Source organism: Tripterygium wilfordii, chromosome 2, assembly GCF_013401445.1.
Source record: "Tripterygium wilfordii isolate XIE 37 chromosome 2, ASM1340144v1, whole genome shotgun sequence".
In the NCBI taxonomy this organism is placed as follows: domain Eukaryota; kingdom Viridiplantae; phylum Streptophyta; class Magnoliopsida; order Celastrales; family Celastraceae; genus Tripterygium; species Tripterygium wilfordii.
Genome location: NC_052233.1, coordinates 6,994,475 through 7,020,283, shown reverse-complemented (window position 1 = coordinate 7,020,283; position 25,809 = coordinate 6,994,475). Strand labels below are relative to the sequence as shown.

General features: G+C 39.0%; 3 protein-coding genes and 1 long non-coding RNA gene across 8 annotated transcripts; 3 read left to right on the top strand and 1 right to left on the bottom strand.

Moving 5' to 3' along the window:
* The first annotated feature begins 4,510 nt into the window (after positions 1–4,510).
* Positions 4,511–6,118, top strand: LOC120015273 (tropinone reductase homolog At2g29330-like). 2 transcript variants are annotated; one of them, XM_038867624.1, is made up of 5 exons: positions 4,511–4,671; positions 4,799–5,006; positions 5,249–5,465; positions 5,566–5,672; positions 5,777–6,118. In XM_038867624.1, exons 1-5 carry the CDS (start codon positions 4,592–4,594, stop codon positions 5,957–5,959), a joined length of 795 nt encoding a protein of 264 aa, XP_038723552.1. In that variant the 5' UTR covers positions 4,511–4,591; the 3' UTR covers positions 5,960–6,118. The 2 variants fall into 2 exon arrangements, with proteins under 2 accessions (XP_038723552.1, XP_038723560.1); XM_038867632.1 differs by having other exon boundaries at positions 4,618–4,672; positions 4,795–5,006.
* Positions 6,010–7,694, bottom strand: LOC120015300. Its single transcript, XR_005471743.1, has 2 exons — positions 6,820–7,694; positions 6,010–6,620 (listed from the first exon to the last, which is right to left on the bottom strand). It is a non-coding gene; the product is annotated as an uncharacterized LOC120015300 (long non-coding RNA).
* A 2,244-nt stretch (positions 7,695–9,938) lies between these two features.
* LOC120007577 (tropinone reductase homolog At5g06060-like) lies at positions 9,939–12,120 on the top strand. Of its 3 annotated transcripts, XR_005470194.1 has the most exons (6): positions 9,939–10,099; positions 10,200–10,407; positions 10,673–10,898; positions 10,995–11,104; positions 11,635–11,882; positions 11,915–12,120. XR_005470194.1 is itself a non-coding variant. In XM_038857899.1 (5 exons), exons 1-5 carry the CDS (start codon positions 10,020–10,022, stop codon positions 11,815–11,817), a joined length of 807 nt encoding a protein of 268 aa, XP_038713827.1. In that variant the 5' UTR covers positions 9,939–10,019; the 3' UTR covers positions 11,818–12,120. The 3 variants fall into 3 exon arrangements, 2 of the variants coding, with proteins under 2 accessions (XP_038713827.1, XP_038713841.1); XM_038857899.1 differs by having other exon boundaries at positions 11,635–12,120; XM_038857913.1 differs by having other exon boundaries at positions 10,046–10,100; positions 10,196–10,407; positions 11,635–12,120.
* Positions 12,121–13,733: 1,613 nt separating this feature from the next.
* LOC120007565 (tropinone reductase homolog At2g29330-like) lies at positions 13,734–25,479 on the top strand. 2 transcript variants are annotated; one of them, XM_038857886.1, is made up of 6 exons: positions 13,734–13,961; positions 14,084–14,342; positions 19,934–19,963; positions 24,579–24,765; positions 24,887–24,993; positions 25,098–25,479. In XM_038857886.1, the coding sequence occupies exons 1-6, from the start codon at positions 13,882–13,884 to the stop codon at positions 25,278–25,280; spliced, it is 846 nt and encodes a 281-aa protein (XP_038713814.1). In that variant the 5' UTR covers positions 13,734–13,881; the 3' UTR covers positions 25,281–25,479. The 2 variants fall into 2 exon arrangements, with proteins under 2 accessions (XP_038713814.1, XP_038713807.1); XM_038857879.1 differs by having other exon boundaries at positions 19,934–19,959; positions 24,575–24,765; positions 25,098–25,473.
* The last annotated feature ends 330 nt before the right edge of the window (positions 25,480–25,809 follow it).

Here is a 25,809-nt window from a genome sequence, read left to right as displayed (position 1 = left end):
TCCCTTCTCTTTCCTTCTCCCCAAATTCCTTCATCCAAACACACTATTAATCTAGGTTTTAATTTTTTTGAAATTTAAAAAATTGTCATGTCAAATCCCATGTGACATACCATCTAAACATATACACTTAAGAATGTTTGTGTATGTATGACTAATAATGGAACCCATTTGTTGGCATCTGCTTTTGGTGGAGTCCACCACACATCTTGTACCGAATGAAGCTGCTTATTATTCCAAATTTCTTTTTTAGTCTTATTTTAATTTTGTCACGGAAGTGCGGAACAACGCCAACCTCTCTCGACTTTCGCTCCGCCGGCTATCCTTTTAGGTTTTTCTTTATCGGAAAGAAAGGCAGCCAATAAAAAAATGTTGGGAGAAGTAACGATTTGGCATCTGTACTTTCAAAAATGGGTCAACTAAGCCCTTGTACTTATTTTTGTGTCAAAGAAGCCCTCCTATTTTGGACAGTGGACCACGTTAGCCCTTCTGTCCCATTTTCCGTTAAAACATGCTGACATGGCATAAAATGTGTTGACATGGATATAATTAGTTGACATGGCTTTAGGTTAAATAAAAATAAAAAATAGGTGTAAAATTAAACCTTTTTTACAAAATAAGAAACAAAGAGTGCACCATTCCTCTTCTTCGTACAAGAACCCTAGAAACACAGATTGCGCCATTCCTCTTCTTCGTTCTTCGTTCTTCGTTCTTCTTGCTTCTTCTTCGTTCTTCTTCGGTCAACCAGTTGCAAAGGTCTCAACTCTCACTTTTCCAGGTATGATTCTTCTCTCATCTCTCACTTTTGTGTTTCGAATTTCGATCTTGCTTTGAAATATGATGATGGGTTTGAATGATATCTTCTTTTAAGCTATCTTTCCATGCTTGTTCTTGCTTAGATTTCACTTAATGAGGGAGACCCATTCAAAATCGAAAAATATGAACCCTAATTTTAGGGATTTCGGGGATTTCAATTTTTTGTTGATTCTGGGTTTTGATTTTCAATTGATTTTGTTGTATAGGGATTGAAATGGTGAAAAAAACCAGAGCTATTAGAAGGAAAAAGCAAATTTCAGCGCATGAAGAATTTTTTCTCAATGCTAGTAGTGATGGTAGCAGTGATTCAGAAAATGAAGAATTACTCCCTGAAGATAATTCTTCAGAGGATGATGAAGAAGTTCTGGAAGCGAGAGAGAAGGTGAAAAATTACTGTAGAGGATGGAAATCAGTGGCTTTACTAAATGAAAGTGACAAAGATGATATTACCATAGGAGCTGCTGCTACTGAGGATGTTACTGCAGATACAGGGGATGCTGAAACAGGTGATGTTGAAATGGATGGTAGTGATGTTGAATTGGATGCTGCCGATGCTGAACTGGATACTGGTGGTGAGTCAGATGGTCCATGCAGTGATTATTTCAATTCATCTGATCCTGGTAGCTATAGAGATAGCACTGATGAAGACATTGAATTAAGAGATGATGCAGTCCGAAAGAATAGCAGATTCCCAAGATTCAAACAGTATATAGGTATCCCCAGCTTTGAACTCAGTATGTTGTTTGATAGCAATGAAGTATTCAAAGAATTTGTTACGACCTATGCAATAAAGACTAGGCATGACATACGTTTCACCAAGAATGAACCTAGTAGGTGTAGAGCAAAATGTTTTGGAGGGGTTGACTATCCATTGCATATTTTTGCATCTTATAACAAAGACATAGATGGTTTCCAAATTAAGACTTATGTTGCTGAACACACTTGTGAGCCTAAAAGGGGTTTGAAGAGGTTAACCACTAAGTTTTTGGTGTCTAAGTTTTATGACTTAGTTGCGGCACACCCTGATATTAAGATTAGATACTTGAAGCCCTTTATGGAGAAGATTTTGGGGTTAGATGTGAATCTGACTCGATGCAAAAGGGTTAAGAAGACTATCTTAGCAGATTTGGCAGGGAATTGTATCAAGGAGTATGGAAAGCTTAGGGATTATGCTGAGGAGCTTGTGCATTCTAATCCTGGTACCACTGTTCATATGCTTACTGATAGGGAGAATGAAAATGAAAAACCAGCATTTAAAGCCTTCTACTGTTGTTTCAAGAGTTGTAAAGAAGGTGTGGTCTAAATGGTTGTAGACCGGTGTTGGGAGTAGATGGTTGTTTTTTGAAGGGCTTGGTTAAAGGAGAGTTGCTCACAGCAATTGGAAGGGATGGGAATAACCAAATGTTCCCAGTTGCTTGGGCTGTTGTTCTAGTGGAGAACACAGAAACTTGGACTTGGTTTTTGAACTTGTTGAAGCATGACCTAGGTTCTGCTGAGGGTGAAGGCTGGACGTTGATAAGTGACAGGCAAAAGGTATGTACGCAATTTGCTAATGTACTTTTATTAATAATACCTTGCTGTCTAACAATACTAATAATACTTTGCTTTTGGATGTAGGGCTTGGTTGGTGCTGTTGCGGATACATGGTGGAAAGCTGAACATAGATTCTGCTGTCGTCATTTATATGCAAATTGGTGCAAAACTTATTCAGGAAGGCAGTTGAAGAACCTATTCTGGGCTCTTGCCAAATGTACTAACAAATCTGACTTTGAGTTGAAGTACAAAGAGCTTGAAAAAGTTCATCCTGCTGCTGCCAAGGATTTGTTGCTTTGTCGATCCTAAGTATTGGTGCAAAGCATACTTTAGTCCATTCTCGAGATGTGACTCATGTGACAACAACCTGTGTGAAGCTTTTAATGGCACTATTGTGGAAGCAAGAAACAAATCCATCATATCTATGCTGGAAGATATAAGGAGAGCAGTGATGCGAAGAATTAGAGACAAACGAGTTGCTTTATCTACATGGAAAAATGACTTTGGTCCACTAATACAAAAAAAGTTGCAGAATAATGTGAAGGAAAGTCATATGTGGATGTCTGAATGGAATGGAGGAGGTAGTTATGAAGTGAAGTGTGGGAGAAGTCAGTACGTGGTTCGATTACGTGAGGGGACATGCTCATGTGGGGCATGGGAACTTTCTGGAATCCCATGTGCCTATGCTGCCCGAGCAATTCATGACAATGGTGATAAGGTAGAAGAATACATCAATCTTTGGTACAAGACGACTACTTATTTGAGGGCATATTCTAAACCACTTGAGCCAATCAGAGGGGAGGATATGTGGCCAAGAAGTGAGCAAGAAGGTGTGGTTCGTCCTAAATTGAGGAAAATGCCTGGGAGACCAAAGAAGAAAAGAAGAAGAGAATTTCATTAGAATATTGTAAAAACCAAATTGACCAGGGAAGGAAGGAAAATGACTTGTCATGTGTATAGTGGTAAGGGCCATAATGCAAGAAGCAAGACATGTCCAGGTAGGAGTACTTCAAGTAGCCAAGTCAGTGACCTAACTGCGGCACATACACCAAGTCAGTGTGCATTTGCCTCAAATCCAGCTCCTACAAGGGCTATTGCCAGCAGCACTGTGCATCAAGGAAGTGGCAATACTGCCAGCAGGCCTGTGCATCAAGGAAGTGCCATTAATTTTGTGTCAGCAAGTGCAGTTGCAAGCTTTGTTGCAGGTCAAAATAATCGATGGACAATCCAGCAGCTCAATGGCAGCCACAAAAGACAGGTACATTAGCCCTTTTCACAAAGAGTGCAGGCCTAAGACAAAACCAAAGAAAAGAACATTGCTAACTGGATATTGACTGTTTTATCAATCCGGAAACCGGTCGATCAATTCTAAATGTAAATGTTCAACCATCAATTAACGTATATAGTATGCATCTGTAACTTTAATAATGAAATAACATCTATTTTTTGTTTATTTTGCAGCCTGGAACATCTATGTCAAGGGTTATTGATTGTGGAAGTCAGAATACGAAATCGAAGAATAATTCTTCCAAAGAACAAGGCGATGGTGGCTCTTAGATAGGGACTGAATATTTTCACTATGGATTTCATGTTTAAACTTTTAAGATGTGTTATGTTAAACTTGTATTGAGACTTATCGATATCAGGCTATCCTATGTGTGTTATTTCTTGTTATGTTGAATTATAATTGAAGGACTTTGTGCGTTATGTGTTATTTGATAGGTTTACTTTTTTTGATCTGGATTACAGGACATTTTGGAACTGATTGAAACAAAGGGTTGAATTGACCCATTTTTTACAACTATAAGGGCTTAGTTGACCCATTTATGAAAGTATAAGGGCATCAATATATCGATTTCATAAAGTAACAAATTTAAGCACGTAGAAATTTAATGCCATGTGTCATCGATTAATTGGTCAATGACACGTTGGAAATACACGTGGAATATTAAATGATTACAAAAATGACATGTCATTGACTAACTGCCATGTCAGCACATTTTAACGGAAATGGGACAGAAGGGCTAACGTGGTCCACTGTCCAAAGTAGGAGGGCTTCTTTGACACGAAAATAAATACAGAGGTTTAATTGATCCATTTTGAAAAGTACGGGGGCCAAATCGTTACTTCTCCCAAAAATGTTTAATCGTCAAAGTCAAGGTAAGGTAATAATTGTTCTTCACTATGATCTACTACATCTTGAATCATTTTGACGCGAGCGACCGAGGCAGACTCAGAGAGAGAAATGGCCGGAATTAGCATCGATCGTAGATGGTCTCTTCAAGGAATGACCGCTCTTGCCACCGGTGGTACCAGTGGAATCGGGTTCTTCCCCTCTCTCTACGCTTTTTAAAATTCCCTCTTTTGTTCATTCTTTCAATTCTTCTATATAACTTTTGTTGATTTTCGTTGATATTTGTTTAATCAATCGATCCAAATTGTTAATTACTAGGCTTGCAGTGGTGGAGGAATTGGCGGGACTGGGAGCAACCGTGCATACGTGCTCTTTTAATGAATCCCAGCTAAATGAATGCTTACGTCATTGGGAAAGCAAGGGTTTCCAAATCACAGGTTCTTTCTGTGATTTAACATCTCGAACCCAAAGAGAAGAGCTAATGGCCACTGTCTCCTCTCTGTTCAATGGCAAACTCAACATTCTTGTGAGTCTTACCCACTACAGCTTTATTTATTCAGATGATCCACTGGTTACTCACCTATATATGTATTCATTCATCTATCACTAGACTATCAATTGATTCACGGATCATTGCATATTCAAAACACTGAATAGTTTTTATTAAATTGTCCAATATAGACTAGCAATGGTGGGATGCTACTACAACTGGGCTTGACTTTTTTTTTGTTCTTTTTTCTTTTTTTCTTTTCCCCAATGTGGTTCTAGATAAACAATGTGGGTACGGGGTTGGTGAAACCAGCTACAGAGTTCACAGCCGATGATTTCTCTTTTATGATGAGCACCAATGTTGAATCTGGTTTCCATTTGTCCCAACTTGCCCATCCTCTTTTGAAAAATTCTGGAGCAGGAAGCATTGTTTTCATGTCCTCTGTTGCTGGTGTAGTGTCGCTAGATGTTGGGACTCTTTATGGATTGACCAAAGGTGACTATTCCCTTTTAAAATCTTGTTTCTTTATCTGCGTTGGAACATAATAATGGGGCCAAAATGGCTATAATCATTTATGTGTAATCTATTTCCACAGGAGCCTTAATCCAACTTACAAAGAATTTGGCATGCGAGTGGGCAAAAGATAATATAAGGGTTAATGCTGTTGCGCCCTGGTTCGTCAAGACAGAGCTTACCAAACCTGTAACTTCATTTTCCATTTCTGATAAATATATATACATTGTGGGTTGTGCCTTAACTGTCAATATGTGTAACTTGTTCTTCCTTGATGTGTTGGCTTTTATTAGATTTTTGAAGACAACAAATTATTGGAGGCCATTAACTCTCGAAATCCTATGGGGCGCACCGGCGAGCCAAAGGAGGTCTCTTCTGTAGTGGCGTTCCTATGCATGCCTGCAGCATCATACATAACTGGACAAACTGTTTGCGTCGATGGTGGGTTGACAGTAAATGGCTTCGCTTTTCCATGAAGATCATGTCACTGGTATCAAAAAACCTTCAGTCCTATTTCCCTCCTTAAGACTATATGTTTAAACTCTGTGTTATCTACAAATAAAAGAAAAGGGAAAAAAAAAAGTTTTAGTAAGTCCTGTTTAATTTTATAATCAAACAGACATCATTTGCAATTATCACCATTGTTTATTACTTGTCTTCATAGTTTTCTTAACATTTTGAAGTGGAGAAGGGAATCTTATGGCCTGCAACATCACTCAGTTTCCCTGTTTTCTAACCCAATCCAACTACCCCATGAAAAATAAAATAAACACCCAACTACAAAACTACTTATATAGGATGTTATAGGATTGCATATTGTTGGGCTTGGCCCTTTACTTCTCTGCTTTTGTTTGGGAAAAATTTAGTCAAACCCTTAAGTTTACTAAACACACCCCTTATTAGGGGGACCCCATAGAATTTAAATTTTTTATAAATATATAAAAAGTACACTAAATCTGCAATATTTTCCTAGTACACCCCAAGCTATAAAAACAGAGTAAAAACAGGGGTAGAGGGTAATCTCACAACTTTTTCCATTAATCTTGATCAATTTGATTCCAATGAAGTAATCGGCAGTCACATTCACCACACTCAATAAAGAGCCTCATCAGAAAACCTCAAGGAGAGAAATGATGTCTGCATATATGTTTGAAAGAAAAAAGAGGAGAGGAAGAGAAGTGGGGTGTTAGGAGAAAAAGAAACAAGAGTAAGAATATCACACCCACATAAACAGAAGCACATAGAAGGGACTAACATTAAAACTAAGACTTCAACTACATAGCTACAAAATGAGTGCATTGGAAGCATGGTGTAGCTCATCAAGTCAAGGCCTTACGTGCAGCAGTGATGCAAGATCTAGAACGAGCAAGCTTTGAGAGATATGCAAGATCTAGAAGAAGCTTTGAGAAATCTTATTGTTGCAATCTTGCTGGGGGATGAGTAGCACTCAGTGATGCAAGATCTAGAAGTAAAAGCTTGCCATGATTGAGAGATCCGGAAGTCTGAGGTTTGCGATGACACCATTAGATGTTGGCTCAGCCTTCAAGCGGTGGAATCTGAGGCTGTTGCTTGGTGTCCTCGGCGCGCCACTTGCACCTGTTCACATTTGCAACGGCGACCCTCTGCGCCTCATGTCAGCATCAAAGCACAGGTAGAGACCTCGTAGAAGAACTTTGTTTTCGAAGCATATGGGTATGAACCATGGGGTGTTATGAAGGGAGCACTAAAAAACAAAGAGTCAACGCAACGCGAAGTCAACTTAAGTCCGGCTGTGATTAAAATTTTCCTTTGATATGTGCTTTAAAAAAAAGGTCCAGGAAAAGCCCAAGCACTTCTGTGACCCATCACACTGCTGCCGGCCCGTTAGGTCCCATAGTGGGCTAAGTCCTTTAAAAAACAAGTCCAGGAAAAGCCCAAGCACTTCTGTGACCCATCGCACTTCTGCCGGCCCGTTCGGTTCCATAGTGGGCTAAGTCCAATTGTTAAGCGGCGGAATTTGTCGGGTTTTATCCACCCATTTCAATACCCGGACCCGCACGTATCTCTGACAGCTGAGTGGGCCGAGGGTTTTCAATGGCGGCAGATTATCCGAGGCAAGCCATTGTTCTCCCGTCACCTCTGGAATGGCTAGTTGGGCCGCCGCAGCTGTAGTAGGATAAGCGGGATTGATCATATAAGCGATTGCGAAAGACGTGTGCAATTGGTGAGAAATCCTTGGCAACGACTTTATAGCGGTACAGTATTCTTTAAAATCAAGATTCATCCCCCCAGAAGGAGAAAAATGTGGACTAAAAGTTCCTCACAATAAAATTATGGGTGCATCTAAATACACACTGTTTTATGCACTGATTTCAAGCCTCTCGATTAGACATTTGACTTGTCACCTCACTCTTCACCAGTACGACTCTATACCCTTTTTATTCTCTCTTTTCTACTAAATATAATCATGACACCACACACACACACACAACTCTGTATAATATTTTGTCACTTTTACCCCCTCGTTGACTTCCTTACTATCATTTTTCTTGGTTGACATTTTGACTCTACACCTTTTTTTTCTCTTTTTTTGTTTTGTTTTGTTTTGTTTTGTATTTTTAAATTTTTTCGATCAATCAAATATTATTAGGTGTTTATATTTTTTTTGGTACACTAATTCAAACCATTTTTTCATGCTAAAAAAATCTTTATTTTTCATGTATTAAAGCACTCACGTCATAGTCTATTAATAAATACTCTATTTAAGCACAATATTATTTATTACATTTCTAATCTTCTACCACAATAGTTTCAGGGGGAAACCTATAACGAATATACTGCATATATGCATCAAGTTGTCCCATATACGATAAAACACATGCAGCTGCGCACTCATACCTGAAGTAATTTCACTGAGGTATAATGATAGGCATCGGGTAACCCTAGCTAAAGAAAACTGGATGTAGTGATTATTATTAACATGTTCGATAGCAATAACAACATGTTGATACTGCGGTGGAGGAGTTGATCGCATTGATAAACATGTGAAGTTCTGTGCAGAACTAAGAACGTGTAATATGACATTGTACCTCGAAGCAATCAAAAGACTCATGTTTGATATTGTCATTCAGTGCTGAACTGGTGCTGCTCTATCTAATTTAAATAAGTTCAATGAGTTGTGAACACCCAATACACGCTCTTCACTACCAAACATTGCAGCATGCTTGTGTATATTTAACAATTACCTATCCATATCATAGTTACAAAAAGAAAATGCAGATACAAAGCGCTACAGTGACAAAATTACTCCTCAATTTGAACTAATTATTAGTCATAGAACAACCAATATCGCAGATGAAAATAATGTACACGCTGACCTCCTTGAAACGGTTTGTCAATAGAGGGTGTGGCTTGACTGTGCCGCGTGGATAGTTTTTTGTATTTTTATTAAAGAAAATTCTGATATTCTACTTAACTAGTTAAATTGGATTCCCCTGTTAGTTGGTTTATTTCCTTTTATTAAAAAAAAACCTCATTACAGGTTGTACAGTTTGGTTATTTTAATTTTCTATTTCTCTGTCAAGATAACAGTATTGAACATACATGAAATAATAAGCTCAATGTAATTTTGATTAATAAGATACAATCATGGACCGAAAACATTCTTACCACTTAAAAAAAAAAAAAAGGCACATTTCATGAATATCTTGTGGTACCCAATCTTAACAGAAGTGTGGAAAATTAAGATGAAAATGTTGGGGGTATTTGCGATGACTTGGCCTTTGCAAATCAACACATTAATTTAATGATGGAATTTGCATACCTCACACACAAACTCACTTGTCACTTTCAAACTGGGTTGTGTGTGTATAGAAGAATATAAACATATATTTGTTTTTTCAGAAACCTATAATTATTTTGTAGTATCAATTATTCTACTTTTTTCCTATAATTTTGTTTTTTTTCGGGTGATGTGTGAATAATCATTGAGCAGTGCATATGATGTGTGAATAATCATTGAAAAATGTAAGGAAAAAAACTCAATTTCCATAGAATCTACACGAAGGGAGGGATTAGGATTTGGATTTGCAGAATCTTCATGGGTGGATGTTCCTTGTATTTACATTTTCATTACAATTGTTCGTCTTTTTTACTTTAATAATATACATATATATATATATATATATATATTTGAGTCTGTGTGGGTAATTAGTTGGTTGGGGTCACACGAATGAGGGGATGGCTGGCATGTTTTTATGTCTATTCACTGATATTCAATGCTACAGATTTATTATATATATATATATATATATATATATATATATATATATATAATGTGTTGTTGTCTAATCAGTGTTGTCTAATCACTGTGTGTACTAATTAAAAAGTGTGTATATTTAGCAATTACCTAAAATTATTCCTCTTATTCTTTTTTAAATAATTTATAATTAAGCGCCAGTCAATTCGGGGTAGTTAAAGATATGTTAGAGTTCGACTGTAGGTATAGCGTGAATCATTTGTTAGGGTTTCAGAGCACCCAATTGGGCAAACCGAGAAATGGCTGGAAATATGGAGGATACAAGATGGTCTCTTCGCGGAATGACTGCTCTGGTCCCCGGTGGAACAAAAGGAATCGGGTTTCTCATCTATTTCTCTGTCTATTTTTCGATTTATTTTCTGTTTTCAGCATCAAAACTGCCATCTGATTTTGTGTGATTATCTATAAACTGTCACCAGATGTGCAATAGTGGAGGAATTGGCAGGATTGGGCGCAAGCGTGCATACATGTTCTCGAAATGAAGCAGAGCTTGACAAATGCTTAGGAGAATGGGAGAGCAAGGGTTTTCGAGTCACAGGTTCAGTCTGTGATGTAACATCTCGAACCCAAAGAGAAACTCTAATCACCAAAGTTTCATCTTTGTTCAATGGAAAACTTGACATCCTGGTATGTCTCACTCACAAATATTCCAAAAACAATTTAGAATTTCGTTAAAATTGTTGTATCTACCCTGAGTTAATCATTTTTGTTTGATACTTGGTAATGTAAATTCAAAAGATTATTGTTTGGTATTTTCTTACTATTGTGTTTATTTTTCTTGCAATGAGGAGTGTCATGGTGTACCACATGCGAGCCTTTTCTTTCTTTATAATTTGGACCTAAACTAACCTTTTTTGAGGATTTCGTCTATGATTTTTTTTTTCGGTTCTAGATAAACAATGTCGCGACGACGATATGGAAGCCAACTGTAGAGTTCACAGCAGATGATTTCTCATCTATGATGAGCACCAATGTTGAATCCCCTTATCACATGTGCCAACTTACACATCCTCTTCTCAAATGTTCAGGAAGAGCAAGCATTGTTTTTATATCTTCTGTTGCTGGTGTATTAGCTGTATATATTTCTGGATCTGGATCCATATATTCCGCAACTAAAGGTGATTCCCTCATAAACTAGCTCTATTTTTCTTGGATTTTAATAATTGAGTGGTGCCCATGGAGTCTGTCTTCTGAAACTTTTAATCTACTTGCAGGAGCAGTGAACCAACTTACAAAGAATTTGGCATGTGAGTGGGCGAAGGACAATATAAGAGTTAATGCTGTTGCTCCCTGGTTCATTCGTACAGAGCTCGTCGACAAAACTGTAAAATCCTCTCTTCTTTATGCATGCTATGCTACTTTAGTAAATTTTATTGAGTAATAAATGGACTGAAGCAGTAGAGGATAAAATTTTCAATCTAATTATCTTAATTTTCAGTATTGCTCGGCCACAGTTGAAAATAGAGGGGCAATGAATACCTTTCATTTTCTCTGCATAAATGTTATGCTTATGTGCTGCTTAAGGCTAGTATATATGATTACATTTTTGGAATCAGCAATGGTTTCTTGACAAATAAAATCTGTTTTCTTCGTGTATTCGTTGAACTTCTTACTTCAAATAGTCGCTTTTGATTTGATTAATCCTTTTATGATTTGTTATTGTTTGTCGTAGATTTGAAATTTAGATAACGCATCTTCTCTTACGTAGTTGTATGTTTCTTATAAGATTAAAGCTTGAATCAACAAGTACAATTTTCCTAGCTGAAGATAAAAAAGTTGGTTCTCGATGCTGAAAAAGAATCTTCAGTGCACATAATTCTAATTCTATCGTTTCTCTTTCTTTGACGCCTGCAGTTATTTGGTGATGAAAAAGTAGTGGAGGCTATAATCTCTCGAACTCCAATGGGTCGCGCTGGAGAGCCCAAAGAAGTCTCTTCTTTAGTTGCATTCCTATGTCTACCTGCAGCATCTTATATGACTGGACAAACTATTTGTGTCGATGGAGGGGCAACCGTAAATGGCTTCTCATTCCCATAAACATTGGCCTCAAGGTACATTGAGGCATACCACATCTAGGGATCACCTTTAGATGCTCATATCTGTATGTGTGGGTGGATCTATATCTGCCAAGGACTAATTTCCAGCATAACATTTGTGCAATGATTCCCTTATGCCTGTCTGTCGCATCGCCTTAACTTGTGTTAGCATGTCTATTTGTGATGGCGAAATGGAGGGATTGTTCCATCCCATGTTTGTGCCATGTAAAATATTGTGTGTTTTGGCCAAGGGACTAAAATAATTTAATGAATGAAGATAAGTCTCCCACCTCCTTCTCTGAAACCCATAATCTGTCTGTTATAGTGCTATGGGAATTGGGATAGAAACTCCAACTCTTCGCTATAATTCTCTTCAAATTCATGTTAATTCTCCACCTTTGAAAGTATGAAAAGTAATAGTATTATATCGTATATTAGGGTTAATGAAAATTTTGTCGCGTAACTAGTGCACAATGTGTTCGCCTCTAGTTGACATCGTTCGATATGTTGTAGAAAATAAAGTAACAAATAGAGAGACAAAGGGAGGATCTAGCATATCTTAAAGCTCATATAGCAACTAGCAAGTTATTCATTTGATAAACTAGCAAGTAGCAAGGCTTAACTCACGCCTTACATTTGATTTCTTTAGAATTTGAGATTGGTTAGGGCACAGAATGGTTGGGTTACAGGGTGGGCAAAAACAAGGCCAAATGGCTTATCAGGATGGGCAAGAGTTGGATTACAGAGCGGGCAAAAGGCTTGGCTAGAACCCCAAAAATTTTTTGAGGGTGGGCAGCTCCAAGCAAGTTTGCCCCTGCTCACGACCTACTTGTGCTAAGAGTTGTCACAATCAAGTTCACCATATCAACCAACAATACATTATTACCTAAATCCAAAACACTAAAAGTTAAATATTAATCTTATTTTGCTAAGTAACTAAATCTTAAACCCTAAACACTAATATGATATTTTCAAAGAAAAAACATGATTTGGATTTTGGAGGAATTGTAACTCAAATTGTAGACCCTCCTATGTCATGGGAATCTATACCTCAAATTCATTTTAGGCTATGTTTTTGAGTGATGGAATGACACCAACTAAAAAACCAAAGCGAAATCAAGGGCCAATTTGGTATAGCATTTGTAAAGTAGCAGATATGTCAGTAGAAATGGTGATAGCAAAAATGCTGGATAATTTTAGTAGCAGATATGCTGCCTAAATGCTGGGTAGGTGTTTGATTGAACTTTTATTATTAACATTTGTGTTGTGTAGCATATTGTGATTTATTTAGGTGCATGAGTATTTTGTATATTAATTGTATACGTTCTATCCAAACATACAAATTAATTTATAAAATTAATATAATAAATTTAACTAAATTCAAGATAATAATACTTTATCAATTTAAATAAATTTAATAAATTTATTTATTTAATGAGAAGAATTTTAATAACAATATTTCTTCATAAGTGGAACAAATTTCACTTGCACATTTTGTCTTAACATGAAGGGTATAATAGGAATTAAGTGAAATTAATGGGGACAAATGAGTCATAAACGATGAAATGCTGATAGAATGATTTAAAATAGTAGCATTAAAAAAGTAACCTAAAATGTTACAAAAAAGTCCCCCGAATTACGGGCCCGAAATTATTGTTTGGCTGTCACCCAACATTTATACTAGCAAGTAGTATAAATACTGATAAAAAAACTCATCCAAACGGAGTCCAAGCTAGAAGGGAGTTAGATTCAAATAAGTCCTACCACTACCAGCTCGCGTTATTATCTGTTTGGCATCTGGTTTTTGGCGGAGCCCACCACAGATATCTTATTCGGAATAAAAAAAGGTATTTATTTTTCCAAATTTCTTTTTTGATCTTATTTTAATTTTGTCACGGCACGACGCCAACCTCTCTTGACTGACTATCACTCCACTTGCTTTGCCTTATCATCAAGTCAAGGCAATGATTGTTCTTCACTATGATCCACTCCGTTTTGAATCATTTTGAAGCGAGCGACGGAGGCAGAGCCAGAGCCAGAGCCAGAGCCAGAGCCAGAGCCAGAAATGGCCGGAAATAGCATCGATCGTAGATGGTCTCTTCAAGGAATGACAGCTCTTGTCACCGGTGGTACCAGTGGAATCGGGTTCTTCCCCTCTCTCTACTCTACGCTCTTTAAAATCCCTCCTTTTGTTCATTCTTTCAATTCTTCTATATAACTTCTGTTGATATTTGTTTAATCAATCGATCCAAACTGTTAATTACCAGGCTTGCAGTGGTGGAGGAATTTGCGGGACTGGGAGCAACCGTGCACACATGCTCTTTTAATGAATCCCAGCTAAATGAATGCTTACGTCATTGGGAAAGCAAGGGTTTCCAAGTAACTGGTTCTTTCTGTGATTTAACATCTCGAACCCAAAGAGAAGAGCTAATGGCCACTGTCTCCTCTCTGTTCCATGGAAATGTTGAAACCTTAAAACCCAATCTATGCTTTCCAAGCCAAACTTGCGTAAGACAGGGAAAATTGGTGAGAATAACTTCTCAGTTTTTTGTATTGATTAATTGACAACCACTCCCCTGCTATGCACGGGTATATATATATGTTTGACAACCCAAACCAACTCCTTCTACTAGTAGAATTAGACTAATAAACTATTCCTAACATGCAGCCTTATTTCTGGCTGTTATTGACAAGAAAGGAAACTATATATTTTCTTACTATAATAGAAATAGGGAATTCCAGATGAACTATAGGAAACATCACTCTTCCTGAAGGAAGTCTTCTTCAGCCGTGCCTTCCATGTTAACTTCGGATTCCACTTGTTGGCCTTCGGGTCCATGAATTGCTTGACTTGTCTGAGCTTGACCCATCTTCAACCTATGTCGACGAGCCCGATTATACGCATTCTTGAGTTTGCGACCTTGGTCTTCATCATTCCCGTCCCCTTCAAGAGTTTCTTTGTCCCCAAAGACAAAATCTGGAAACTGCAGCTTCATCATAGCCAGGTCCTCCCACGTAGCATCTTCTTCTTCCAAAGTTGCCCAATGAATCAAAACTTCCCATCGAAATCTATTACCCCGCTTGACCTGCCTATGTTCCATCACTCGAAAAGGCTGCAAAACGACATTACCTTCCTGATCAATTTCGGGAAGCACAGGAGCACTCACTTGTGACTCACCAAGTCGTCGCTTTAATTGAGAAACATGAAAAACAGGATGAATATGTGCCTCTGATGGCAACTCCAACTTGTAAGCCACCTCTCCAATTCTTTGTAATATTTGATACGGCCCATAATAACGACTACTTAACTTGTACAAAGCCTTTTGAGATAATGACTTCTGTCGATGGGGTTGAATCCGCAAATAAACCCAATCTCCTACCTCAAAATTTTCTTCTCTACGTTTTTGGTCTTGATAAGTCTTCATCCGATTGTTAGACTTTACCAAGTTATCTTTAAGTTCTTTAAGAAGCGCATCTCTCTCCATAAGCTCCCTATCAACCTCTCCATTTGGGGAAGATCCCTCCTGATAGCTTACTAAAGTAGGTGGAGTTCGGCCATATAAGTATTCAAATGGAGTTCTTTTGGTTGATGCATGAAACGTGGTATTGTACCAATATTCTGCCCATGCCAAGTAGTCTTCCCACTTTTTTGGATTCTGATGAGCTAATGCCCGCAGATATTGCTCCAAAGTCCTATTAGTAACTTCAGTCTGACCATCTGATTGCGGATGATAAGCGGAACTCATTGACAACTTAGTCCCTTGTAATCGAAACAACTCTCCCCAAAAGTTACTTAAGAATATTCGATCTCGATCAGATACTATTGACCGCGGTACTCCATGCAATTTCACTACGTTAACCATAAATAGTTGAGCCACCGACTTCGCCGTGTATGGATGTACCAATGGAATGAAATGCGCGTATTTGGTTAGTCGATCAACTACCACCAGAATGCCATCATACCGATTGGACCGCGGAAGTCCTTCAATAAAATCCATTGAAACATCCTCCCATATCCTCTTTGGAATTGGCAAAGGCAGAAGTAACCCACTTGGTCGTCGAGAATCAGCCTTAATTCTCTGGCAAACATCACATTCCGACACATATTTGTGCACATCTTGCTTCATTCCTGGCCAATAAAAGACATTGGCTATGCGAACCCAAGTACGATACACTCTTGAATGCCCTCCAATGACAGAATCATGGAAGTGGCTTAACAACCTGGTCCGAAGACCACCACCCATCGGAACAACCACCCGTTCTTTGTAGTAAATTAAATCCTTTTTGACTTCATAATCTAATGCCTCTTCTTGCCTAGAAGCCACCTTTTGCCGTATTTCAATGCATAAAGGACAAGATTTAGATTGATCTCTAATCTCCTGCCATATATCCCAATTAGGACCGGATATGGCACAAAGGACTGATCTATCATTCCTCCTAGAAAGGGCGTCTGCAACTTGGTTTTCTCGCCCCGATCGATAAACAATTTCAAACTCAAAACCCAACAATTTAGCAACAAATTTCTGCTGTTCTGGAGTGATAATTCGTTGCTCCAAAAGGTGCCGTAATGGTTGTTGATCGGTGACAATCAAAAATTTCTTCCCCAACAGGTACGGTCTCCATAAGCGCACCGCTTCAATGATTGCTAACATTTCTTTTGCGTAAACCGACCAATTTTTTTTCTTTGGTCCCAAGGCCTTACTAAGGTAAGCTATAGGCCGACCCTTTTGAGTTAGCACCGCACCAATTCCGTAGTCACTGGCATCGGTATGAACCTCAAAGGATTCATTGAAGTCAGGCATGGACAAAACGGGTGTTGAGGACACCGCTTTCTTGAGGTTCTCGAATGCCTTTCTCCTTCTGTAGTCCAATTAAACCCCCCTTTCTTGAGCATATCAGTAAGTGGTTTAGCAATTATTCCATAATGTTCCACGAACTTCCGATAATAACCCGTAAGACCCAAAAATCCTCGCAAAGCTGAAAGAGTCTGCGGTTTAGGCCATGACTTCATTGCTTCAATTTTTCGTTGATCCACTTGCACACCCCTTGGGGTAATTATATGACCCAAGTACTCCACCTCTTGTTGAGCAAACGTGCACTTAGACGGCTTGATATAAAACTTGTGCTTCGACAAAATTTCGAACACAATGCGAAGATGTGACAGATGGTCTTCCCATGACTTTGAATAAACAAGGATATCATCAAAAAATACTAATATGAATTCCCTCAAGTGTAATCTGAAAATTGAGTTCATTGCAAACTGAAACGTAGAAGGAGCATTACATAGACCGAAAGGCATTACCAGGTATTCGTAGTGACCATGATGGGTAGGAAAAGCCGTCTTGTGAATATCCTTGTCATGCACTCTAATCTGGTGGTAGCCAGCCCGAAGATCCAACTTGGTAAAATAATTTGATCCTCCCAACTCATCTAGCATGTCATCAATGGTTGGAATCGGAAACCGATCCTTAATAGTTGCCTTATTGAGGCCTCGATAGTCATTGCAAAACCTCCAAGTACCATCCTTCTTCTTAACCAATAATACTGGTGACGAGAATGGACTGCTGCTTGGCCGAATGAGTCCTTTACTAATCATCTCATCTACTTGTTTTTCAATTTCATTCTTTTGAAAGTGAGCATATCGGTAAGGAGCGACATTAACCGGCTGTGACTCATCAGTCAAAGAAATTTTATGATCAAATATTCTTTTAGGTGGTAAAGTGCTAGGTTCGGTCAACAAGTGTGCGAACTCTTCTAGTAGAATCTGGAGGTCTTTGTTTATGATCGGTACTACCTCATTGGATTCTGGGTAATTCTGATTGCACTCCTCCTGAATGGAAAATAATTGAGCACCTCCCTTCCAATTACGTTCCAAAGAGCTAACCTCAATATGTTCCACCGATTTGGAGTTTTGCATGGCCAACGTGACCCAACTACCCTTCCATTCAAACTCCATAGTCATTCTATTATAATCTGAAACCACCTTGCCTAACCCCTCCAACCACTGTACTCCCAAGACGACATCAAGACCAACAAGCAACAATATATATAGATCAACGCATACGTGAATGTCTTGTATCCGAATCTGAATGTTCCGACATATTCCCTTGCTAGTCAGTTGTTCTCCGTTAGCCACCCTCACATTGAATGATTCGGTCAGACTAATAGGCAGGTTTAATTTTTTTGCTAAGTCCTCACTAATAAAGTTATGTGACGATCCATTGTCAATGAGAACCATTATCGGACGATTATGAATCCATGCATGTAACCTCATGGTACGAGTTCCTTTAATACTCGCGATCGCGTGAAGCGAAATTGACGGATCATGAGGCTTGGTTGATTTTTCATCTTCTATGTCTTCATCTGGGTCTGCTTGCCCTCAGTTTGAGTCACTTGGTTCGATGAGGAATATTTGTGGGATCTGACACTTATGACCTGGAACAAACTTCTCGTTACAGTTGAAACACAACCCTTTCTCCCTTCTCTTTTGCATCTCGTCCCATGATAATTTTTTTACTCTCGATGGTAAGTTTTTAGCCGATGTAACTGCTGTTTTATAAACAGCTCCTTCGGTACTAGGAGTGCCCGACCGTCTGGGCTCTACTTTACTGCCCCTTCTCACGTCTGCGAGATGGTCATTCTCCATTCGTGCTACTTCAAACGCCTTTTTGACTGTGCGAGGTTTATTGGCCCGTACTTCTTTAGCCAACTCCGATTTCAAGCCCCCGATGAAGGTACCGATGAGTGCCTTCTCAGGCCACCCATGCACCATATTAGCTCTCTTCTCAAACTCCTTTAGGTACTCGTTCAATTCACCTGTTTGTTTAACCCTTGATAGCTCCTCATCTGGATCTACATAATTTGTTGGGCCAAAACGAGATAAGATTTCTGTCTCAAAATTCTTCCAACGAATTTGTTTTTTCTTTTTACAATATATACGTTCAATCCATTGCCACCATAAGTTTGCTTCTCCTTCCAAATAAAACGCTGCATAATCAACCCACTCGTGCTTTGGAACCTCTTGATATTTAAAGAATTGTTGAGCTCTACTAAGCCAAGAGATCGGCTCATCACCTTTAAAAATTGGAAAATTCATTCGAGGCTTGCGGTTATCCGTGGATCTTCTTCTTCCGGTGACCTCCTCCTCGTCCGAGGACGTCTTCTCATAGGAACCCGTAACTGATTCCGAACTGCTATTGTCATTGACGGACGCACAGTCGGATGTAATTTCCTTGTTGTTGCGTGGCCATCTCCTGTCCTTCTTCTTGACCAGCAATTCCTTCAGTTCAGTCAATTGTTGCTGCATCTCTTGATTGCTTAATTGAACCGCCTGAAGATTAGCTTCCAAGGTTTCGAAGCGTTCCTTGTTAAAACCCATGACAAGTTCTCTCAATGAAAGCACCAATGTTGAAACCTTAAAACCCAATCTATGCTTTCCAAGCCAAACTTGCGTAAGACAGGGAAAATTGGTGAGAATAACTTCTCAGTTTTTTGTATTGATTAATTGACAACCACTCCCCTGCTATGCACGGGTATATATATATGTTTGACAACCCAAACCAACTCCTTCTACTAGTAGAATTAGACTAATAAACTATTCCTAACGTGCAGCCTTATTTCTGGCTGTTATTGACAAGAAAGGAAACTATATATTTTCTTATTATAATAGAAATAGGTAATTCCAGATGAACTATAGGAAACATCACTCTTCCTGAAGGAAGTCTTCTTCAGCCGTGCCTTCCATGTTAACTTCGGATTCCACTTGTTGGCCTTCGGGTCCATGAATTGCTTGACTTGTCTAGGCTTGACCCATCTTCAACCTATGTCGACGAGCCCGATTATACGCATTCTTGAGTTTGCGACCTTGGTCTTCATCAGGAAAGCTCAACATTCTTGTGAGTCTTACCCACTACAGCTTTATTTATTCAGATGACCCACTGGTTACTCACCTATATATGTATTCATTCATCTATCACTACACTATCAATTGATTCACGGATCATTGCATATTCATAACACAGAATAGTTTATATAAAATTGTCCGATATAGACTAGCAATGGCGGCATGCTACTACAATTGGGCTTGACTTTTTTTTTCCCCCCCGATGTGGTTCTAGATAAACAATGTGGGTACGGGGTTGGTGAAACTGTTAGGAATTCAGAAACTCAAGAACTCAAACACAAACTGGAGAAATGACTCTCTTATTGAATGAAACTGAATTTGGCTGTTTAATAGCCTTACAAAGATAACATTGCAGCCCACGTATTACATCACCTAGTTACGTGGTAAAGTGCTAGAGGAAATATTCAAAGCAACTAACCTACTACCCTAACATGTAGGGATTTATTTAACAGAAACAAGACCCTAACAGAAACCCTGAAAGCAAGTAGACACTTCTCATCAATCCCTCCCTTAAACTAACTGTTAATCAACAATTAGTTTACGTCAGGAATTTGACAAACTCCCAGCTGCTCTCGAAGTTTCAGAAACACCTCCAACTTAAGTGGTTTGGTCATCAAATCTGCTACTTGATCTTGAGTGCCGCAATGAACAAGTTCTACAGCTCCTTCTTTAGTGAGTTCACGCAAGAAGTGAAAACGCACATCAATGTGCTTGCTCCGCCCATGCATGACTGGATTCTTTGCAAGCTTAATAGTTGAACTGTTATCACATAGTATTGTGGTAGAACCATTTTGAGAGTGTCCTAACCTCTCCAAAACCCTTCTCATCTAAACAACTTGGCATGCACAACCAGCTGCAGCTACAAACTCAGCTTCGGTTGTTGACAGTGCAACAATCGGTTGCTTCTTTGAAGACCATGAGACTGCTCCAGAACTTAGCAAGAAAACATATCCAGATGTACTCTTCCTATCCTCCACATCACCAGCATAGTCACTATCTGTGTATGCAAGAAGCTCTTGATTCCCTCCTTTCTTATAAAAAATTCCAAAACCAACAGTACCTTTCAAATACCTTAGAGCCCTCTTTGCTGCTTGCATATGCAATTCCGTTGGCTGAGCCATGAAACGACTGATGAGACTTACAGTGAACATTAAATCTGGTCGGGATGCAGTAAGATACATCAAGCTGCCTACCACTTGTTTATAGAAAGTTGCATCAACCTTGGTCCCACCTTCATCTTTGGAAATTTTACAGCCAGGAACAATTGGACTATTCACAGAATTACTTCCCTCCATTCCAAACCTTTTCAATACATCTAATGCATACTTCTTCTGACATATGTAAATACCATCAGTTCTTTGTAACACTTCAATACCAAGAAAGAACCTCATCCTTCCCAAATCAGTCATGTCAAACTCCCTCATCATAGAACTCTTGAAGTCATGCATCATAGAATCATCATCTCCGGTAAAAATAAGATCGTCAACATAAACACTAACAATCAAAATCTTACCTTCTTTGTTTGACTTAACAAACAATGTTTGCTCGCTATGACATCTCTGAAAGCCCTCCTTAACAAAATGAGCTTCTATGCGACTAAACCAAGCTCGTGGAGCTTGTTTAAGTCCATACAATGCCTTCCTCAACTTGTACACCTTGTGCTCACTACCTTGCTGCTCATATCCCCTTGGTTGCTCCACATATACCTCGTCACTCAACTCTCCATGAAGAAAGGCTGACTTCACATCAAGTTGGTAGAGTTTCCAGCTTCTCTGTGCAGCAAGAGCAATAATCATACGAACAGTGTCCATTCTTGCTACAGGGGCAAATACTTCTGTGTGTCCATGTTGTTGAGAATACCCCTTAGCAACTAAACGAGCCTTGTACTTGTCCACTTCCCCATTCTCATTTAGTTTAGTCTTGTATATCCACTTGACCCCTATCTTTTTTGCTCCGACTGGTAGATCAGTCAATTCCCACGTTTCATTCTTCTCAATGGCTTTTATCTCTGCATCCATGGCTAGTCTCCACTTAGAACTCTTCACTGCTTCCTCAAAGTACAAAGGATCTGCGGAAGCAAACAATGCAATATTCACTTCATTTTCTTCTTCCGAAAAACCCTCCCCACTTACATAGTCTCTCATCCAGATTGGAGGTTCTCTAACTCTTTCCTCTCTTGGATTAGGCACATCTTCTACACTGTCTGAACTTTGAGAGGCATTTGGAGAGATATGCTCTTTTCTGTCTTCATCACCTCCTTCACTTGTTGCTTCATCAACCTCGCTCACATTTCCATTGCTGTCATCATCACCCCAATCTAGAGTTGCCACCAGCTGCTCCTCATAACTTTTGTCCCAATCCCACTGCTTCTCTTCCTCAAATATGACATCTCTACTAACTACAATTCTTTTCAAAACTGGATCATAGAGTCTATAGGCCTTAGACTCTTCACTGATGCCCAACAAAACACAAGCAAAACTTTTATTTTCCAACTTGGTTCTTCTCTCATCCGGCACATGAACATGCGACACACATCCAAATACTCTGAAATGTTCCACAGATGGCTTAAATCCACTCCAAGCCTCTTCAGGAGTGACATTCTTCACAGCTAGGGTTGGAGATCGGTTTAGAACATACACAGTCCAGTTGACAGCTTCTGGCCAAAAACTTTTGGGAATCTTCTTCTCCGAGAGCATACTCCTCACCATGTTCATGACAGTCCTATTTTTCCTCTCTGCAACTCCGTTTTGTTGAGGAGTATAGGCTGCAGTCAGCTGTCTTTTAATCCCATTCATCTTACAAAATTCATTAAACTCCTCTGAATTAAACTCTCCTCCTCTGTCAGTACGCAAACATTTGATAAATAGACCAGTCTCTTTCTCCACACTTTTCTTAAAGTATTTGAAGGAAGTAAAAGCTTCTGACTTCTCAATTAGAAAATAAACCCAAGCCTTTCTACTAAAATCATCAATAAAGCACACAAAGTACCTTTTTTTGCTGTTGGAAGTGGGAGTGATTGGGCCACAAATATCAGCATGAACAAGCTCTAACCTTTGAGTTGCTCTCCAGGTGCTCTTCTTTGGTATGGAATCTCTGTGTTGCTTTCCTATTATGCAATCAGTGCACACAACTGTTGAAGTAGGAAGCTGAGGCAAGCCATGTACCATCTTTTTGAATTGTAGGGTCCTCAAACCCTTGTGACTGAGATGTGCATACCTGCGATGCCAGAGATGTGAGAGATCATGTGTGGTGGTGTGGAAGCATGCATCTTTCATTTGAGCAGAATTGGCTATCAAAACGAACATTCGATTGGCAGTCATCTCTGTTTGAATGATTAATCCTCTCTCTGGATGATAGATTCTACATCTTCCTGATTGAATTAAAATTGCTAGCCCTCTCTCTTGCAGCTGCCCTATGCTTAAGAGATTGTTCTTCAACTCTGGTACGTAGAAAACTTCTGTAACAACATGGTTGAAACCATTTACTTGCAGCCTCACATTGCCCTTCCCAAGCACTGTCATTTTTGTATTGTTTCCCAATTTCACTAACTGTCTGAACCCTTCATTGATCTCACAGAACATGGATTTATCCCCGCACATATGATTGCTACAGCCTGAGTCCAAAAACCAGGCATCTTCTCTTTTGGCTCCACGCATCTCTACATATGACATTAAAAGCATTTCTTCTTCCTCATCTAGCTCTACATAGTTTGCTTCTTTGTCCCATGTTGGACACTCATATTGAAAATGTCCCAATTTGTGACATTTGTAGCATTCAACAATGGTTTTGTTGAAGGCTTGATGTCCTCTGCCTCTGCCTCTTCCTCTATAAGTACCTCTACCCCGACCTCTTCCTCCAAATTTGTTCTCATGAGTCACCTTCAAGGCTTGTTCTTCTCCAATGTTCTTTTGGAATTTTTGTTCATGCACAATCAATGAGCTTTGTAGTTCATCAATTGAAAGCTCATCTATATCCTTTGATTCCTCAATTGAACAAACTATATAATTGAATTTGTCAGTTAAGGAACGAAGGATTTTCTCCACCACTGTCACATCCTTCATCTGCTCCCCATGCACTCTCATTTTGTTTGCTACAGTCATAACCCTAGAAAAATAATCATTGACATTCTCACCAGACTTCATCTCTAGGGTTTCGAATTCTTTTCGGAGAGCTTGGAGAATAGAGCGCTTCACTCTTGCATTGCCCTCGTATTTCTTCTTCATAGACTCCCAAATCTGCTTTGAAGTATTCTTCTCGAGAATGGTCTCCAGTATGGTTCGATCAATTGCCTGAAATAAATAGTTCTTCACTTTCAGGTCCTTCAATTTCAACTCTTCGAGCCTCTTTTGCTGCGCCTCAGTCCCAGCAGCTCCAGCTTCTAGCTCAGTGTATCCGGTTTCCACCAGGTTCCAATACTCCTTGGAACGCAAGAAATTCTCCATCAACATTGACCAATGGTCGTAATGACCATCGAACCGGGGAATTGCAGGCTGCACAAAATTCCCTTCACTTGTCATCTTCCTCTCTATGATAAGTCACTCAAAAAAAACTGCAGTTTTTTTTTTTTCTTCAGGCCCAGTGGGGCCTCCGATACCAGATTGTTAGGAATTCAGAAACTCAAGAACTCAAACACAAACTGGAGAAATGACTCTCTTATTGAATGAAACTGAATTTGGCTGTTTAATAGCCTTACAAAGATAACATTGCAGCCCACATATTACATCACCTAGTTACGTGGTAAAGTGCTAGAGGAAATATTCAAAGCAACTAACCTACTACCCTAACATGTAGGGATTTATTTAACAGAAACAAGACCCTAACAGAAACCCTGAAAGCAAGTAGACACTTCTCATCAGAAACCAGCTATAGAGTTCACAGCCGATGATTTCTCTTTTATGACGAGCACCAATGTTGAATCTGGTTTCCATTTGTCCCAACTTGCCCAACCTCTTTTGAAAAATTCTGGAGCAGGAAGCATTGTTTTCATGTCCTCTGTTGCTGGTGTAGTGTCGCTAGATGTTGGGGCTCTTTATGGATTGACCAAAGGTGACTATTCCCTTTTAAAATCTTGTTTCTTTATCTGCGTTGGAACACAATGGGTTTGATTAATTGAATGTTGAGGACATAAAAGCTATAAATTTTTTTTGTGTGTAACCTATTTCCACAGGAGCCTTAATCCAACTTACAAAGAATTTGGCATGCGAGTGGGCAAAAGACAATATAAGGGTTAATGCTGTTGCGCTCTGGTTCGTCAAGACAGAGCTTACCAAACCTGTAACTTCATTTTCCATTTCTGATAAATATATATACATTGTGGGTTGTGCCTTAACTGTCAATATGTGTAACTCGTTCTTCCTTGATGTGGTTGCTTTTATTAGATTTTTGAAGACAACAAATCATTGGAGGCTATTAACTCTCGAACTCCTATGGGGCGCATCGGCGAGCCAAAGGAGGTCTCTTCTGTAGTGGCATTCCTATGCATGCCTGCAGCATCATACATAACTGGACAAACTGTTTGCGTCGATGGTGGGCTGACAGTGAATGGCTTTGCTTTTCCATGAAGATCATGTCACTGGTATCAAAAAAGCCTCAATCCTATTTCCCTCTGTAAGACTATATATGTTTAAACTATGTTATCTACAAATAAAAGAGAGAAGGGAAAAAAACTGGATACCCATGAAGTAACAAAAATAAACTTGTTATTTGATACTTAAAATCTTCCTTTCCATGCTTATAATATTTGGCTTATTATAACCTCAATGAGTCTGTCATCTCTTGCACTCCCATGAGGCTGAGCCAAAGGATGCTTCTTTCTATGTGGCAGACCTGTTAAAATGAATAGACAATTCTTAGTTCCCATAAAATGATCTTGAAACTGAAAGATCCTGCGCTTGAGGTTGATTCCCTTGGCTTTCTTTTTTTGTTTCTGATAATACAGATGAGGTTTCCTAATCCAAAACCCATCATTAGCCTGACTGGAGCCCGAACAGAGGAACAAGCTTCCTCATTTAACTTGAACTCCTTTAGTTGATAGTGATGTAGATAGAACTTGTGGGAACCACTCCAACAGTTGCACTAAGAACTTAGAAA

Bases quoted from the DNA above. Each gene is read 5' to 3' on its own strand.
- LOC120015273 (XM_038867624.1), top strand. From the start codon at position 4,592: ATGGCCGGAATTAGCATCGATCGTAGATGGTCTCTTCAAGGAATGACC. The intron at 4,672-4,798 runs GTTCTTCCCCTC...GTTAATTACTAG, and splicing joins GGTGGTACCAGTGGAATCGG to GCTTGCAGTGGTGGAGGAAT. The intron at 5,466-5,565 runs GTGACTATTCCC...CTATTTCCACAG, and splicing joins TCTTTATGGATTGACCAAAG to GAGCCTTAATCCAACTTACA.
- LOC120007577 (XM_038857899.1), top strand. From the start codon at position 10,020: ATGGCTGGAAATATGGAGGATACAAGATGGTCTCTTCGCGGAATGACT. The intron at 10,408-10,672 runs GTATGTCTCACT...TTTCGGTTCTAG, and splicing joins ATGGAAAACTTGACATCCTG to ATAAACAATGTCGCGACGAC. The intron at 10,899-10,994 runs GTGATTCCCTCA...ATCTACTTGCAG, and splicing joins CATATATTCCGCAACTAAAG to GAGCAGTGAACCAACTTACA.
- LOC120007565 (XM_038857886.1), top strand. From the start codon at position 13,882: ATGGCCGGAAATAGCATCGATCGTAGATGGTCTCTTCAAGGAATGACA. The intron at 13,962-14,083 runs GTTCTTCCCCTC...GTTAATTACCAG, and splicing joins GGTGGTACCAGTGGAATCGG to GCTTGCAGTGGTGGAGGAAT. The intron at 24,766-24,886 runs GTGACTATTCCC...CTATTTCCACAG, and splicing joins TCTTTATGGATTGACCAAAG to GAGCCTTAATCCAACTTACA.